This window comes from Gallinula chloropus (genome assembly GCF_964237585.1).
Source record: "Gallinula chloropus genome assembly, chromosome: 5".
Lineage (NCBI taxonomy): Eukaryota > Metazoa > Chordata > Aves > Gruiformes > Rallidae > Gallinula > Gallinula chloropus.
In genome coordinates this window covers 37012253-37029640 of record NC_140090.1, presented here as the reverse complement: position 1 = coordinate 37029640, position 17388 = coordinate 37012253, and the positions used below count along the sequence as shown (strand labels likewise).

The following is a 17388-nucleotide window of genomic DNA, read 5'->3' as shown; positions in this document are numbered from 1 at the left end:
TCAATGGAAAATTATTTTTCGAGACCTTCTCCAGCTGATTCCTGAATTAATCACATACTGGTAACTACTCTAAAAACATCTCAAAATCCAGAGGAGGAAGGTTTTATGTAGTCCTAGAAACAGAAAGAAAATTCTACAAGCTGTAACCACAGGTAGTCTGGATCGTAAATGTAAAGACTAATTTAAGCGCAGACTCTTTGTGTTAATAAGGAATGATATGTTGCTACTGGACCTACCAGTCATATGTGCTGCAGTCATTGTTTGGGTCAAGAACAGAGTCCTAATAACAGGAAGGGACTTTGAGGACTCTGCTTATTCATAGGCGGGTGCTTGCATGAAGTTTAGGATGCTTTGTATGTAAATCATGTCACTGCTTTACGTAAAAGCTGGAAAATATGTTCCAGAGACTGGTGATCTCATTTGGAAGAGCTGTCTGAGGTAGAAGGGGACTCAAATATATCTTGTTTGTTCTGGCTTCGAGCTTGCAGCAGCTTATCCTTTTTTTCCAAACCACTGCAGCTGTGTCAGATTGCCGAGGGCATGCCTAGCATTGCTAGGCTGTGATCAGACAATTGGAAGAGAAACAGCTTCAGGGTCTTAGGATGTCTCTCTCCTTGAAGTCGCCTACTGTCTCCCCAGCAGAGCTGGTAGGAAGACACACATATGGTTTAGTGCAAAGTCTGGCTTTAGTTTAAACTGATAAGGGAGGAAAGGAGTAGGACTTTCAGGTCAGGTAACCAAAGTTTGACCTGAAGCAGAGACCAGGAAGCTCTCATGTTCTGTTCCACCAAACTTCCATGGGCAGTAACTTGTGCCAAGGCGAGGAAATGAGCTGTTCAGGAGACAGAACTTTTTAAGCCTGTCCACAGACATCCTCCATGCCTGTCTGACCAGGTCCTTAGGTTTGTCTTCTTCCCCTGCTCCTGTAAGGCCAGGCGGTAAACCTTTGCTCTGTTGGTGGCACTGAGCTCCTCCTAGGAGATCCAAGAACATCTAGAGAAAAGAGTATGGTTTTCCTTTAGATTAATGCAGACCAAAGGCAAAATGGGTTGTAATACTGAATCTCCAGCAACGCAAACCAGATATAGCTGGAAGTTGCTAAAATAGGCCGTGTGGCTCACTGGATTCCAGTCTGTCCCAATGAAGCAGCTGCCTGATTTAAAAGGCATCCATCTTAAACGTTAGTTGCTATTGTAACCACATGTCTCTCAGACACAGTTCATTCAGCTAGAATGTTTTGTGACCACTGTCTGCTACCTGACCGGTTTCCAACTGTTTGGAGGAATACAGGGCTCTGATGAAAAGGAGGGAGGGTTGGACTCGTACATCCAGTAGGTGAAATGGTCAGTTGAACGTAGGATGAGGTGGTACGTAGCCAAGTGTGTTTATTGCTGAAGATTCTTTTACTGCAGATACTTCAGATATCTTGTGCCAAGATATTAAAAACTAAAAAGCTGTGTTTATATATGTATATATATATAAAAAATTACATTTACTTGTCTTTTTTTGTTTGTTAGCCACAAACAGACGTAAGGCTGCAAGTGTTGAGTGTGGGGCCTTGTTCACATAACTCATGCATCCATTATGTGAATGGATCCTTTGTCACTTTGTGTTTGTTTTTTGTTTGTTGACTTAAATCGGAATTAAAACCAGATGACAAAATTGTGATGAGGCTGTGGAGTCGATTTGGGAGGAAAAAAACAAAAAAAAAGGAATAAAAACGGGGCTTTTACAACATTGTCCTTGAAAGAGTAAAAGCAAACAAGTAGGCTTTTGCGCTAGGGAGTTGATATTCTTGCCTTTATTGATGTGGCAAAGGATGCAGAGAAGCAAGTGTTGCTCAATGGGATGCATCAATCAATGACTGAAAACTGAAATCTGCAGTTATTTGTATTTGGATGCTACCTGTGCGTGGCCAAGTCCTGAATGCCATGACTCCACCTCCCACCCCTTCCTAAGCCCCAGAAGCCACAACCTACGAGACACATGTTTCCTCCCCTGCCATCCTTCAAAGACAGTACTGCTCTTTGAAGTGACCGTGCCATTAGTGGTTGGTTGGTTGGTTGATTTATTTATTTTAGTCACAAGTGCCAGGACACAGACTAGTTATACAGGGCGCTTCTCTGCTTGGCCTAATGCTGTCAACATCTAACAGGGTGGCGAGCGTGCAGAGTGAGCCGGGACAGCAGAACCTTCTTCTCCAGCAGCCCCTGGGGCGGAAGAGAGGCCTGCGGCAGGTGAGAACACAGCCCCTTTTCAGTAGTCTGTGGTGACAGGACAAGGGGCAATGGCTGCAAGTTGTAGCACAGGAAGTTCTGCACCAACATGCGGAAGAACTTTTACACAGTGAGGGTGACAGAGCACTGGAATAGGCTGCCCAGGGAGGTGGTGGAGTCTCATTCACTGGAGATATTCAAGACCCGTCTGGATGCCTATCTGTGCAATATGAGCTAGGGAGCTGCTTTGGCAGGGGGGTTGGACCCGATGATCTCTCGAGGTCCCTTCCAACCCCTACAGTTCTGTGATTCTGTGAGTGGACAAACCTCCTCTCCTCCTGATTTGGTTTCTGTTTTCTTGGCTGTGTCTATTTTGAAATGATTTGCGGATGTGATGTGTCCCTTCTGCATAATTTGTGATGCGCTGGTGCAGTCTGTTGAGTTAGCAGCAGCCGTAGCACACGTCGTGGCTGTGAAGCCTGACACACCCCTCAGAGGAACAGACAATGATGCTCTGCCCTCCTTACAGAGGGAGGGGAAGGCGTGTAACAGGTGAACATACCTCAGCCTAACTCTTTCATCCAATGTTTAGCTTCGACGCCCGCTGCTGTCACGTCAGAAAACTCAGACGGAACCTCGCAGCCGTCACGGAGCTCGACTTTCAACCACGCGCCGGAGCATCCAGCCGAAGCCGAAACCCAGCGGTAGGGCACTGCTGCGTTTCCAGAGCACTTCACCTTTGAGTGAAAATTTTTGGAGAAAATACCGTGGTGTTGCTTGAGCTTCATGGAGAAGTTCGTATGTTGTTAGTAGCCTATACTAAAGTGAAGGCCTGGCAGCTTCACCCTGCTTCCTAGGAAGTGGATATCCTCTCAGAAAATCAGCCCCTCAGAACATTTCCATTGTTTCTCCAAAGACTTTGAAGGTGAAACAGGACATGGACAGTGAACTAACAAGTCTCCTAAAGAGGTGGAGAACTTAGGGGAGAGGTGTCCTCTGTTCAGGCTGCCTTGTCTCAAACCTCTAGATGGGCAAGTTTTGAAGCTGCTATTGAGAGTAGCAGGAAGGAGATTTCCCATAATTTGTAAGCTTCCCATTGTTTGCAGAGCTTTGAGGGTCATATGTGCAAACGACAAGAGGTGTGTTGTAGTCCATGCCTTATGTTTCCAGGAGTCAGCACGGCCAGGCAGGTGGGTTTGCTCTATTCTGTACCACCTGAAGTGAGCAGTTACCTTTGGAGGAGACACCTGGAAGAGCAAAGGTCTTCCTGGGTTTCTAACCACTCAGCCAGGACTGCTCAGGTGGCAGTGCTGCTGGAGATGTGTAACATAGAAGTTGACTCAAAGTCAGAGCAGGAGCACAGATATCAGTTTTACTGTTAAGTTTCAGTCTTTACTCCTGGACAGTGGACTCAAGTCTGCAGGAATGGGGGTGGTCAGCTGCCCTCTTTCTTTTCTCAGGTTTCCTGTAAAACCTTGGGTAAAATTCCCTTGTATATTTGCATCTCTGTTTTCCTTTTTTAGTTGATGGCAGAAATGCCTAACTCACACAGGAATTGCATTCCATATATTATTATTCTGGGATGGAAAGATATTATGGGTGTCATTTATCTCACGAAATCATGACAATGACAGGTAGGGTGACCAGTCTTGAGGAGATCCCCAACTTTTGCTGTGGCTTTAATGGAAGCCTAGGGAAAAAGGCTTTTAGATTAGACTCCAGTTAGCTTATAAGGATGGAGTGAATCCTGTCTTAATTGTAAAAACTCCAGGGATTCTCTTTGTTTCTTGTCATGTGTTCCTTCCCAAATTGTAGCATCTTAATGCTCAAAGTTTCTGGGCTTTTTTTCAGTGGAGCAGAAGCGGTCAGTGACTTTCACTGAAACCCAGCCTGAGACAACAACAGCCTCTCCAGGGGACCTGTCGGCTCCAGCAGCACCCCAGCAGCAGCAGGGCTGTAGCTGCAGCAGCCCCCAGGCGACCGGCAAGCAGGAACCACTCAGTAAACCTGCGCTGACCTCCTCACCTGCCATCATTGTGGCTGATCTCCACAGCCAGACCACCAGCCAGGTAACGTGACTGAGGGTTTTATCACGTGTGCCTCCCCACTGCTTCATCAAGGCAAGTTTATAGGGAAATGCCTGGTGTGCTGCAGCACTGTAATGAAAGCTGGCGGGTGAGTGGAGACAGCAAACCCTTTGTTATTCTTTAGGCCGAGTTTGCTGTCTGTCTCCCTCTACTTCTGCAAACCCTTCGCTTCTAGATCTGTGCAATGATTCTTAATTTGCAGATATATTTCCTGCATCTTCCCATCACATACAGGAGCTCCTCTGGACCTGCAGGTTTTCACCAGCAGGGTTTTACAGCTCGCTCCCTGAGAAATGCGTCCTTAAGGAAGGACTCCCTCAAAACCTCCGGGCTCTTTTAGCAAAAGTGTCACGTCCCAAAAGAAATCACTTCCCCAGTATTTTTCTGCGTGGATACCACGGAGGGTAGTGCAGGGACATTCTCAGTCAGCCCTTCAGCACATCGGTGACATTGAGACCCCATTCATATGCCCAGCTGTCTAGTGCCTTTTGGGGGTTATGGCCTTTGTCACGAACAAGTGACAGACACTTGTCTTGAGAATATGCCAAACGAGAAGAAATGAAGAGGGTCAGTATCTGACTGAAATCAGATAACCTCTCTGATCATTGCTACAAATTTGATTTACTGGCAATGACATACTGTCAGTAGGGCAAAACTTTAGGGATTTACGATCTGCAGCGCCCGCCCCTTTGCAGTAAAAGGTTTTTCTGAATGTCTGTGCTGTCCCCCGTCTTCTCCCCTCCTTCCCACTGTCTCTGAGCCTGACCACTGGCTCCCCTCAATTGCAGAGCGAGGCACTCTCTGCTGAGAATGAAAACGAGGAGGGCTTGGAGTCCCGGCCCACAACGGCACGAAGTACCCCACCCACGCAGCTCTCTGACACTGAGGACTACGCTGGCCTCGAGACCACCAGCTTGTTGCAGCACGGGGACACTGTCCTTCACATCAGTGAGGACAATGGGATGGAGAACCCCTTGCTGGCCACCCACTACAGCTTCACGCATGTGGAGCTTGGGGAGACTGATGTTGACCTAGATGAATCTCACGTTTAACTCTTGGGGAAGTGCAGCAGTGGGAGGAGGAAGAGAAAGTGTACCTTCTCCTTCGAGTTCCCTAGTGTACCAAGTAACTAATTAAAACAAGAGCACTTTATTGTCCCAAAGCAGAAAATAGCAAACAGCCAGTTGCTATAGACTGGCACATTGCCGCATGTGAAACGTACTTTAGGGCAAGACTGTAGGAACGGAGAATCTGTACAGAATTCTCAGGGTCGGCTGTGTGGTCCACACAACCGTGGTCTGGCAGCCAGTACTGTGATGGGCACCTCACTGGGCAGATGGGCTGTTGGGCTGCGTGAGGCAGAGAAGAGAAACCTCTTCGGAGATTGTGCCCAAGATTTATTTTTGTAGTGTTTTTCAGAGTAGGGCTAGTTAGTTTCTGAATCCAGGGCTCCTACACCTTGGTGCTGGCAGTGAAAACCAACCTAAAGCTTGATTTTCACAAGCCTGGGACGATTGTTTCTAACTTGCAGAGCAGTGATAAGCACTGTGAAGCAAGGAGACATTTTTAGGCTGGGTTTGGTGGGTTTTTTTGGCACTGCAGACTTCAGCTGAGTTTACTTTTACCTGCTGGTTTCATTCCACTCCTTAAGATACTACACTTGTGCTACAAAAATATTTGCTCTGTAAAACCATTGCAGTACGCACCGTACGTGCTGCACAGATACAGGTGGGCAGGGGATGAGTGGTCTCTGCAGGCGATACGAACAGCCCATGCTGTCCTGCTGAAATGTACCCTGTAATTTAGCACCACAGCTTGAAAAAAACACCCCCTCCAGAAACCACATCTGGAATGCATGGACCTCCCGGTACCTAGCAACTGCTCCGCTGATGCTGTCATATGTACTTAGATATAGGGATTTAAAGCAAATATTTATATATGGTATTTTCATGTTTCTCTCTCTATATATAAATATATATGTACATTGTAAACAGAAGATGGATATTGCAAGGCAGAAACTCGATGAAAGAATCTATTTTTGGCATGCTGAGATTATATTTAAAAAGGTTCCATTTTATGTACATACCGTTCATGGATGCAAGTATTATAGAGATTATATATACATATACATACATATATATATATATATACACACACACGTGACATTTATCCGTAGGTGGAGATCCCCATGAGGGACCAGCTGAAGTCACGGCTGAATCGCAGGCTGTGCTGCAGCATCACGGACTTACACTGAAATCTGAATTTAGCCATTAGCTGCTTACAGACAAACCGCGGAACAGCCGTGAAACAAGCCATGACATCGTAAGCAACGCCCAGAGTTACCCTGCGCTCTGGGAATCGTACACTGCCTTTCCCAGCTTACCTTAGTAGGACTAGAGTTTACAGGCACGGCATTACTGTGCAGAGGCAGATGTTTTAGGTCATCCCGAGAGTCTGTAAAAAATGTGCTAATTACCAGTTTGGCTCCCAAGGGCTTGTAATTTGGATGTGTGCGTGACAGAACAGCCTACTGAGGAGAGAGAGCATGCTAGCCTCCTGTCCCTCTCCAGAGAAAGAGCTCGTATCTCTCTGTCCCCAACAGGTCTGAAATAGCGGTTTAAAATTCTGCCATATGACCAACTGCCTTGCTGCTGTAGCGCAGCATGCAGCTTTTACTGGTGCATGGAAAACAAACCCTATACTTGACGGCCGGTTTCAGCCTGCTGAAGCTCACAGAGCCTTCAGGCTGTGCCGCCTGGTAATTCACTCAGATTTGTAGGCCAGTGTGAGGAGGGGACTCGTGTGCGTTAAACCTCTGAGGAGCAAAAGCCATCCTTCTCCCAGGCTCATGGGTGTAGAGCGTTGGTGAGATGGAGGCTCTCAGCAATTCTGGGGAAAAGCAGGGCTGAAAAGGCAACTATAGTGTGAGGTGGTTAGGTGAAGGTGGCAGTGTCTTGATACACTGCTCAATGCGTGTCCTGAATGACAAACTTATTCTGCTGCTGACTAAACACGCTGTACCACTTTTTATCTCCACAGCACGCTGGAGCCAGCACCAGCTACCTGTAGGAGACTGCTTGGGATGAGCTCCTAGCTTGGAGGATGCTCAAAGGATTTCTAAATTCCAGATGCTGTTTTATTATTAATAGTGGCACACAAATAAGAGGGGAAAGAAACCTCACAGCTTCACTTTCAAATCCCAAGGTAGGCTGGGTTACTGGCGGGGGTTGCAGATGAGTGAAGTGAGCAGCTGGACACAACTCATACAGAACTCATGGTGCATTTTATAGTGACCATTTCTGTGGAAAACGAGAAGCACCTTCCTCAAGGAAAAGTAGATGCCTCACCATGTTACTCCGCTCTAACAGTGACAAAACAACTGTGATTTACTTAATTCAGTGTATGTAGTAACTGTTTCCATTTGGGTTTCCCTCTGTCCCCGGTGAATCTGCAGTAGTAAGCCATAGCAAGGACTAAAATGCCTTTTTACTGTCTCCCCTGCTAGAAACCAATGCAGCTCATGAGTGATGTTAACCCTCAATTCCATTTTATCCAGGTTTAACCATTTTATTCCATTTAACCAAAGGCAGGCGCCTTTGATTTTGTTGGCTGATGGTTAGATGGTGGCACAGCCAGGCAGGGCAGGCAGCCTGTTCCCTCATGTCTTTTACCTTCGTCTCGGTGGCGCTTAGTGCTGTGCTGGTAAGGTGCATACGGTGTTTAGCTGGCTTCGTGCTTTCCTCCAGTGTCTCTGTAACAGAACCGCTGTGCTTCTGCCGCGAAAGCAAACGCTGCTGCTCAGAGAGAGGCCTTATGCTCGGGCCCCGGCCGCCGCGGTCGGTCACTTCGCCTCAGCGATCCACGCAAAGGCTAAATACAGAAAAGTGTGACGGAAAAAGGACGGAGTGCTTGTGTTTCAGCCTCTCCCGCGCGACTGTCTCCGCGTCGGTGTCCCTGGCCGAGGCTCCAGGGCCGGGTACAGAGGCCGCCCTTCAGAGGGCACCCAGTCAGCGGCAGCCGGGCGGGCCGCGCCCCTCCCTGTGGGGAGCAAGCCCAGGGGCGCCCGGGAAACAGCTTCGGGAGAGCAGAAGCCACCCCCCCCCCCCCCCCCCCCCAAGCTGCCTTCCTTCTTGAGGCGGTCAGGTGGCACCCCATCCCCGCAGGTGCCCGCAGCAACCCCAGAATCCCTCCCCAGGCCCTTCTCAGTCCCCGAGGAAGATGGCGGAAAGCGCCGCGGGGGTGGGAGGGAGGGGCGGAGCGGCGGCACTCGCCAGTCCCGGCAGGCCGCGCGGTAGCGCATGCGCGGTGCGCCGGGCGGCAGCGATGGCGTCGGGGTGCAGAATCGGGCCGTCCATCCTCAACAGCGACCTGGCGGCGCTGGGCGCCGAGTGCAGCCGCATGTTGGACTGCGGCGCCGACTACCTCCACCTGGATGTAATGGACGGGTAACGGCCGGGGAGGCGCGGGGCCGGGGTGGGGGGAGTGGGGGCGGCCCGCCCCGGTGTAACCTGCGGGCGGGCGGGTCTGTCTCTCTCTCTCTTCGGCCCCAAGACACTTCGTCCCGAACATCACCTTCGGCCACCCGGTCGTGGAGAGTCTGCGCAAGCAGCTGGGCCAGGAGCCCTTCTTCGGTAAGGGGCCGGCACCGAGGGAGCGGGGGGGGGGGGGGAGGGGGGGGGGGGGGGGGGGGTGGGCTGCGGCCCCGGGAGCTGCTGGCGCTGGCTCACGGCTCTTGGCTCGGCTCCCCCCTCGCAGACATGCACATGATGGTGGCCAGGCCCGAGCAGTGGGTGAAGCCGATGGCCGTCGCAGGTGCCAACCAGTACACCTTCCATCTAGAAGCCACTGACAACCCCGGGGCGCTGATAAAAGACATTCGGGAGAACGGGATGAAGGTGAGCAGAGCGTAGCTTCCAGTAGCGCATTGCTGCTTGGCTTCACCAGCCGCCATTGCTGCCAGCGATGGGTGGATGGATGGCGCGCCCAGCTGCGCAGGCCGGTCAGGGGTCGCAGTGTGCAGTGCTAAAGACGTGTGCAAAGCCAGGCTTTGGTTTTAGAGAAAATTGGGACTCTTTAAGGCAGGCTGTGCTTACAGCATGTGCATGGGCATGTGTAGAGGTCTGCACCAGCCTTGCTGCGTTTCTGTCACCCTGAGGTGCACTCGGATTTCTCTTGCCTCTCCACAGGTGGGATTGGCAATCAAGCCCTGCACTACGGTTGAACACTTGGCACCATGGGCCAACCAGATAGACATGGCTTTGGTGATGACAGTTGAACCTGGATTTGGAGGGCAGAAGTTTATGGAAGACATGATGCCAAAGGTAAGCCGAGTTTCTCTTTTTTTTTTTCTTATTTATTGAGTTTAAAGCTAATTAGGCTCAGGCCTTAAGCTAATCAAGCTCAGGCCCTACCTGGAGCATTGTATCCAGTTCCGGGCTCCCTAGTATAGAAAAGACAGGGATCTCCTAGAACGAGGCCAGTGAAAGGCTATGGGGATGATTAAGGGCCTGGAGCATCTCCCCTACGAGGAAAGGCTGAATGAAATGGGGCTGTTCAGCCTTAAGAAGACTGAGAGGGGATCTGATTAGTGGTTATAAATATCTCAAGTGTGGGATACAGGGGGAAATGGCTGGCCTCTTCTCATTGGTCTGTGGGGACAGGACAAGGGACGATGACCTCAAGTTATGGAGCACAGGAAGTTCTGCACCAATATATGGAAGAACTTCTTCATGGTGAGGGTGACAGAGCCCTGGGACAGGCTGCCCAGGGGGATGTGGAGTCTCCTTCTCATTCAAGACCCGTCTGGATGCTTCTCTGTGTGACCTGTTCTAGGGACTCTACTTTGGCAGGGGGGTTGGACCAGTGTTCTTTGGAGGTCCCTTCCAACCTCTATGATTCCATGAATTATCAGTGTGGCAGGAAAGTGACTAAACCATGTCTGTGTGGGAAGCTGTACGTAACTGCAGCAACTGACTGATGACCTTCTTATGCTGCTGCTCAGGTCCAATGGCTGAGGACACAGTTTCCCTCATTGGATATCGAAGTGGATGGAGGAGTTGGACCTGACACCATCCATAAGTGCGCAGAGGTAAGAGGCTGAAGCAGAGCAGTGTTCTGTCACTGTGCTAAGAGGCTTCGCCATCCTGCGGGAAGTGAAGCATAGGAGTTGCATTTTGATGGTTAGCTTCAGAGGGGGCAGGGAAGCACACCCTGTATCAAACTCTGCTTGAGGTCAAATCTTAGGCCTTTTTTTTAATAGTGGCTACTGCAGCCTGCCCTGAACTAGAGAGGTGGTTTTATTCTTGGATGTTGGTGTAGGAGCAATGATGGAGAAACAACAGATTTGGGGAAGGAAGAATTGGTCAGTGGTTGCAGTTAGAGGTTATGTTACTCATGTCCCATGCGCAGCATGTGTTTGCCCACCAGCCCGGAATTCACCTGTACAGTGAGGAAAGCGGTGGCTGTTCCGTGTTACTGAGCGGGTGTTTAATTCTTTCAGGCAGGCGCAAATATGATTGTATCTGGCAGTGCTATTATGAAGAGCGCAGATCCGAGATCTGTGATCAATCTTCTAAGGAACGTGTGTTCAGAAGCAGCTCAAAAGCGCTCTCTGGATCGGTGAGACCTACCCAAGCGCTGTTCAAGAAGGCTCTGTGTGTGCAGGGGAACCCTTGTTTCTCATGCCTGAGGGAGCACTGGACGAACACGAATTACAGAAACTTGTTGCTGCTGAACAGGGGAATCATTCCTGCGCTGCGATGAAGCAAGCGGCAGAGGAAAACGTTCTGGTTGTCTTTCAGGGTTGGAAATGTAATGGTTTGAACCTGTTTCTTGATTCTGTGGAGGCTAATTTTATGGCACAACCTCTAACGCTGACTGGATTGAACTAAACAGTCAGTGTTTGCTTGCTAGAAGAGTGTGGCATCACACCGTGCAATCTCTTGTGGAAGACTCTAATCAAACTGCCTTCTGCTCTCTGTACTTTGTCATTTGATCTGTGCATTCCTACAAAACTTTTCCAGTATCTGCATTAAACACTCTTCCCTTGCTGTGGTAAGTCTCCTTTAAGCTGACTGTTAAAAAAACCCCAGAATGAGTGGTTGGGGTGGTTATGTTTGGGAAAAATGCCATTGCTGAGCGCTAAAATAACCCCCAGGGATGATAGAAATGTATGTTTGTATCCTTTGCTTTTACTGCATAGAGGTACTTGACTTATGGGGGCAAATATCAAACTTAAGTCAGTGCAGTTTTTTTACCTGGTCCAGTCTCTTCTCATTCAGCTTTCCAATAGCCAGTTAAGGTGTGTCTAAAACTCCTGCAAGTGATGGGATTCCACAGAAGAACTGGTGCTTTGCAACCCTACAGTTCATTAAAAAAACCCAAACCAACCCTTTACTTGACCCACAGCCTCCTCAGTTTGTGCAGGTGCCTGAATAAAGTGCAGAGTAGTGATGTACAGGATTTGGCAGTGTGGCTTTCCGTGCTACTGAAAGCAGGCCTGAAAGGGGAATCTGACCACCAGCGGGTTTTTTACTAATTAATGTTTTAATTAAATGGGAGTTGGGGGGAGGGGGGAAGCAAGCCCTCAAGTCATGGCAGTTAATTGACATGCTACACTTAGTACTGAGCAGAGAGCCACATTGCACGTCTGCAGAGGTGGTAGTCACGTCGCTGTTAGTTTAAACCTGGTAGTTTGCACTTCCACTCTCAAGTCAGCAGTGTTGTGGGAGGGAGAGATCACACAGTAAAATGACTGTATTATTTCTTCCTGGATAAATCCCACCCAGATAGGTTTCTGCAGCTGCTTTTGCGCTGTTAGCGACCACAGAGGAAGTAACATCTATGGAGGTAACAGTAATGGTATTTGGCCTTTTTAGCAAAGCTGAAGACTCACCTGGTTTCTTGCCTCTGTCTGTTAACAGGAGTAAGCTGTTAGGCTGTGATCAGGCTTGTCCTCCTGTGTGCAGCACGTAACCCCGCAGCTGCAGGACTTGAACAGAGCACTGCCCTGTAAACCAAAATTGCTGCCTGCATGGGGCCAAGTAAACCCCGGGACCGTTAGATGTTGCAATGCTCTGATAAAGCAAAGTTTCAGCAACACAGGAGAGCGTGGTCTGGTGATATGAAGTCACATGGTCTAGAGCCATCCAGGGTGATCTGACAGAGCAAGGGCTCTGTCCACACTGGGGAAAAAAAAACATGGGATAAAAGAAAGGGATACAGCTGAGTAAGGCTGGGCTCAGACATGTGCTCCACAGGGTGGTACAGCGCCCAGCCCTGAGGCAAGATAAAAAAAAAAATCTGCAGTACACATGCAGGCAAAGCTTAACTGTAATAGGGCTCAGGAGTTTGTATTTGTACTTACATTCCATTAAGGCCCTGGGTGCAAAGATGACCTGTTTACACCCTCACAGTGGCAGGGAACAGAACATAAGTGGCCTTAAAAAGAAAAAAAACAAAACACCCAACCTGTCTCAGTAACTGGAAATGGTAAACGAAGTGCAAGGGAATGGGCTTGCTTTGTGAGACTGTAACCCCCCAGTGTCATTTTGGGGAGTGAGCGGGGGGAGCCGTGCTGCATTAGAGCCTGAGCCTGGCTCTTCACTCTCAGCCTGCTCCCACCAGCAGGTCCTCACACCACCCGCAGAACTGCGCTGTGCAGTGGGAGTCCAGCACTGCAGGGAACAGGGCTGTGGGCAATACCTTGAGTATGGCTGCCAGTCGCAGCTGCACGCAGCACAGGGACCATCGATGAAAGGAGGGAACTGGGCCTGCTGCTGGAGTGGGGTAATGACCAAATAGACATTTTTATAATTTTCCCCAGGCATTTTTTCCTGTTTTTTCCCATCGTCTGGCTGCTGGCTGTTCTTTGCCAAGCCCTTTTATTGCCCTGTGAGGCACTAGCTGGTTCCCACAATGGCTGACAAGAACTAAATGGGACAAAGAAAACGTGCTTACCCTTGGCATTGTGTTGATAGCAGCTTGTGCAGCCCCTGCAGCTGGCAAGGCAATGAGCAGCTTCTTTAATTCTGGGACAGACCCAAAGCCAACACACTGGTTCGGGAGCGCACCTCAGCTGGGAAATGAGCAGCTTTACAGCCCACCAGACCCAGTTAACTCATTTCCTTTGGCACAGGTTTAGGTTTGGCCTCATTTTAACACCCTTACCCCACCCCCACCCCCACCCCCTCTGTCTAGAAGAATCCTCCTCCCTGTGAAATGCTGGATTGCATTTCTTCTGTTTCCTGGTGGCACCTTCAGGACACACAGAGCGGCTCAATGGCTGGTTTACTTGGTCTGTCCCATCTCTGAAACTGCAGCAGCTCCTCAGCATTCCAGGGATCAGAGCGAGCAGGAAACCCTCACTGTACCACAAAGCTGGGTGAGAGCTGGTCTGATCAGACATCTTAATGAAAGGCTACAGGTAGGGAAAAGACCTGCAAAGCATTTGAGCTGTGGAACTTCCAGAAGCTTCTTCCAGACATGTATGCAGGACAAGAGAGATGGAAAAATCCACCTCTGTACTGAGAGGCTGGGGGGGACCTTTGCACTAGCACAGCTCGAGTACGACCATGAAGCTTGGGGCCAGTGCCTTGCCAGGGTGTTCACAAAGCCATTCTCTGGCCAAGCGGGTCACTGTGCCAAGAGGAAGCGTTACTGCTACTTCTTCACCTCTAAAAGGATGGCAGAGTCAGACTATATACAACATATATATAGAAATAACTTTTAATTAAAAAACCAACCTTGCATCAAAGATTATTTGTATCAGACATTGAGGCAAGATTCAAGTTTAAGACAAACCAGTGTTAAAAAAGTGTTTAAAAAAATAATCAGAATGTGCAATAAACTACAATGTAGCAATAGGTTTTTGTAGTGTTGAAATTTTACTGAACTGCTCTCAGATGCCCAGTGTGTATCTCCTCTCATTTTGACCAAAAACAGATAAATTGACACTTAAACTGGATCATCTGTCCAGTGCCATTCCAGATAGTACATGTGGAAGAAAGGTTTGCACAGAAAACAAGACTCCTATAAAACTGCCTTCAACTGTGCTACACAGAAAAACTTCCTGTTGGTGGATTATACGTACATTCAATGTTTAATCTTTGTTAATGTCATTGAGATTGCAGATACATTCCAGACTACGCTATTTGATGCAAGTTTAGACAACTTGCTTTTGTTTTCCTCATTGTGAACTCTCTGGGAAATTAAAAATCTATCCAGCATCACAATGGAAAGCTTTGGGGCTTTTTTTCTTTATTGGTCTTCTAGGCATCAATCATCTTTTCCTTTTCAGCTAGTCACCAAATGTTGGCATACTTACGAGACTCTTACAAGGCACTGTACAGAAACTGGAACAAGACTTTGTCTTTAACATATTAAAGCAAAATATTACGAGCCTCATTTGCTACCGAAGGACTAAGGAAGTAAGATGACCCAAACCACAATATTCAAAAGAGCTGCATTACTGATTTGACTTGACTGGACTCCCCTTCTCTTCCTCTATACCCACACGACTGAAGCAGACACCCTACTTTCTGAGTAGCGGATACACCCACTATTGAAACGCAGTGGCCTATTTCTATCTTATTGCTTGAGGACACCTATATGAAACATGCCCTGGCACTACGGAGAGCTGAGCACAGATTTTTTAAGCTAGATGCAAGGCTTCCAGAATATCTGCTTGGAAACTGCTGGTTCTTGCCTACCCTGACCTTACATGTGGCTTACGCACACGTGGAGAGACAGATTTTTTTGCCCCGTGGTCACACCACACAGGAAGATAATCTGATGCTAACCCTTCTCCCTGCTATTCTTTTCCAAGTAGTTTTTCTGTGTTCAGTTGAAGTTGTTGGTTAAGGTAGACAGCAGCATGTTCTGCTGCACCAGAATCCACTAGAACCAGAAATGCATTTGAAGACAAACACAACAGAAAAGGATGATTATTAACAAGTGTGGCAATATGACAACAGAAAGTGAATGGTGCCAGCAATTTATGTGTGCCCACTCCCGACACTGGGAATATTAGACTTCCAGCTTGAAATAATTACTTTCTCTTGGGGTTCAGGAAGAAGAAAGTGTTGTCTTTGGGATTTATCCTGCCTGTTACAAAGCAAGAAAGAAAATATATTATATGCAGCTACTGCAAAGGTTTTTGAATTGTGCTGTCATATGCTGTGTGAACAAGAGAGATTTTACCTTACACTTTTCTCCACCTTAATTGGCTTTCTTAATGAACCACATTATTCCCTGTCACCTTTGTTTTCTTGTGTTGCTGATTCCCAGGCAAGCATTTTCGCAGTCTTCCAACTCCTCAGTTGATTGTTTTCTTGGTGGATAGCCGTTGTCTGGCAAACCAACAGGCGTGCTTGAAGTACAGAGCGAGTCACTGGGAAAAGCCGCACTTGACATTTCAGTCTGATTCGTTATTTGATCTTGGCACAGTAAAGCTTCTACCTCTTCATCTCTCAGTGGAAAAACTCGAGGTTCCCACAGCCCAGACTGAAAGGAATCAGAAGGGGAGGAGTGAGAGTGCAAGAGAAAAGGGGGAGAAGGGGGTTTCAGCTGAGTCCGAACTGATTAGCTATGTGCTGAACGATCTGCTATCAAGTAACAAACAAGTGTCTGTCTGTACAATGTTTGCAGATAAAGAATACGACACTGCTAGGCACCAGCTGTCTGTGTAAGCCGGCTTCATGCGGTTTTGAACAAGTAACAGAGCTACAATTGAACAGGCACTGTACAGGAAGGAGGAAGCTCTTTTCCATGGTTGAAGACCATCAGGATACCTGACGCTGTAACGGTCAGCCCAATCTGGAACCCTGGCTGACATCCCTGAGAAAAGATCCATCATCCCTGATCCCGGGGCTGCCACAGTCACCTCTACAACGTGGCCCGAGCAATGCAGTGGTCACCTATTGACATGGCCTGGGCTTAATTCTAGTTCTAAACAGGAGCGCTAAGGTTTGGTCTGCTTAAAACTGGGGTGAGAGCCTGAGGTGCTGCTGATCAGTAAACTGGGAGGATGTGTTCAGGTTCCTTGTTTTAGGTTAGAGGGAATGGCCACTGAAGACCTGACCAGATAGAGAAGCTGTTGGAAGCACCCACCTTCACTTCCTGGCTTTCCCCGTGGAGCTGTGCACTTCCTGAACAGAGCGAGCTGTGAGCTTCCAAAGTTGAGTTGGGAACAGGTTCAGCAGCACAATGCAGTGAGGCACCAGAGCTGCTGTGGTGGTCTTTCTGCACCGCATCTTGGCTGTGCCGTCCATCAGCATTTTTGCTGTAAGATCTAGTGCAGGGTAAGAAACAAGTATTAAGAGCTACTGTCTGCCCTTTCCCTTCCAAGCATTCAGTTTCTCCATATGCACTACCTATGTCCTGCTTGGTTAAGTCAGAAGAGCAGATGCAAACACACATGGTCCATGACAACCTCAGCCCAAGCCAAAGCGAAGTGCTAGATGGAGGAGCTAACTGGACAAAACTGGTCTGGAACAGGCACTCTGGCTGCAGAAGAGCTGATGCCTGGGCCTGCTCCTTGCTCCACATGCTCACCAGAACGGTAATTTTGGGCAGAAGTCACTTGTGGGCTGCTCCCACTCAGGGGAATGTGGCACCAGTCGTAGGAGTCTCTGGAGTCCACGCTGCACTGTTGGCAGACTGTGCCAAAGTAATATGAGAAGAAACAGCAGGTCCTTGGGCTCCCCCCTTTCCCAGCTCTGCTCTGGAGTCCTCTCCAAAGCAATCAGAATAATTTCCTAAGATTAAAAATGTTTACCTGGCCTTTAATGCAAATTTGAACTAGATATAAAATACCGGCATGTGGCTTAAATGCCAGGGGGAAACCCAGCCTTGCTCGTGCTGATGGCAGTTTTACTTCTGAATTCAAGTAGCATGTAGATTTCACCAAGGAGTTTGTAGAGCTTCAAAATTAAAGGCACATACAGAACTTGCATTTTTCCATACACCTTTAAAGGTTTCTTTCAAATGTTCAAAATGGCTTAAAATTCATTTCCTTAATAAGGTTTAGCTCTAATTTTATTCTGCATTAAAAAAATAAAATCTTTGTCTATATATCCATAGTGACA

The 17388-nt window shown here is 48.2% G+C and overlaps 3 protein-coding genes across 3 annotated transcripts in view; 2 read left to right on the top strand and 1 right to left on the bottom strand.

Annotated features, from left to right (window-relative positions):
* The window catches only part of UNC80 (unc-80 homolog, NALCN channel complex subunit), a gene marked incomplete at both ends in the record, with an annotated part of 128707 nt that extends 123352 nt beyond the window's left edge, over positions 1-5355 (top strand). The window contains 4 exons of the mRNA XM_084264990.1: positions 2156-2237; positions 2809-2920; positions 4068-4285; positions 5092-5355. Of these exons, the coding sequence (XP_084121116.1) occupies positions 2156-2237; positions 2809-2920; positions 4068-4285; positions 5092-5355 (676 nt within the window). The remainder of the gene's footprint in view (positions 1-2155; positions 2238-2808; positions 2921-4067; positions 4286-5091) is intronic.
* Positions 5356-8626: 3271 nt separating this feature from the next.
* Positions 8627-11360, top strand: RPE (ribulose-5-phosphate-3-epimerase; the record flags this gene model as incomplete). Its single annotated transcript, XM_084265270.1, has 6 exons — positions 8627-8748; positions 8855-8934; positions 9059-9198; positions 9490-9624; positions 10305-10391; positions 10803-11360. The coding sequence occupies 6 exons, from the start codon at positions 8627-8629 to the stop codon at positions 10923-10925; spliced, it is 687 nt and encodes a 228-aa protein (XP_084121396.1). The 3' UTR covers positions 10926-11360.
* A 2447-nt stretch (positions 11361-13807) lies between these two features.
* Positions 13808-17388, bottom strand: part of KANSL1L (KAT8 regulatory NSL complex subunit 1 like) — a gene marked incomplete at its 5' end in the record, with an annotated part of 59905 nt that continues 56324 nt past the window's right edge. The window contains 3 exons of the mRNA XM_084264694.1: positions 13808-15406; positions 15503-15805; positions 16412-16592. Of these exons, the coding sequence (XP_084120820.1) occupies positions 15557-15805; positions 16412-16592 (430 nt within the window). The 3' untranslated portion in view covers positions 13808-15406; positions 15503-15556. The remainder of the gene's footprint in view (positions 15407-15502; positions 15806-16411; positions 16593-17388) is intronic.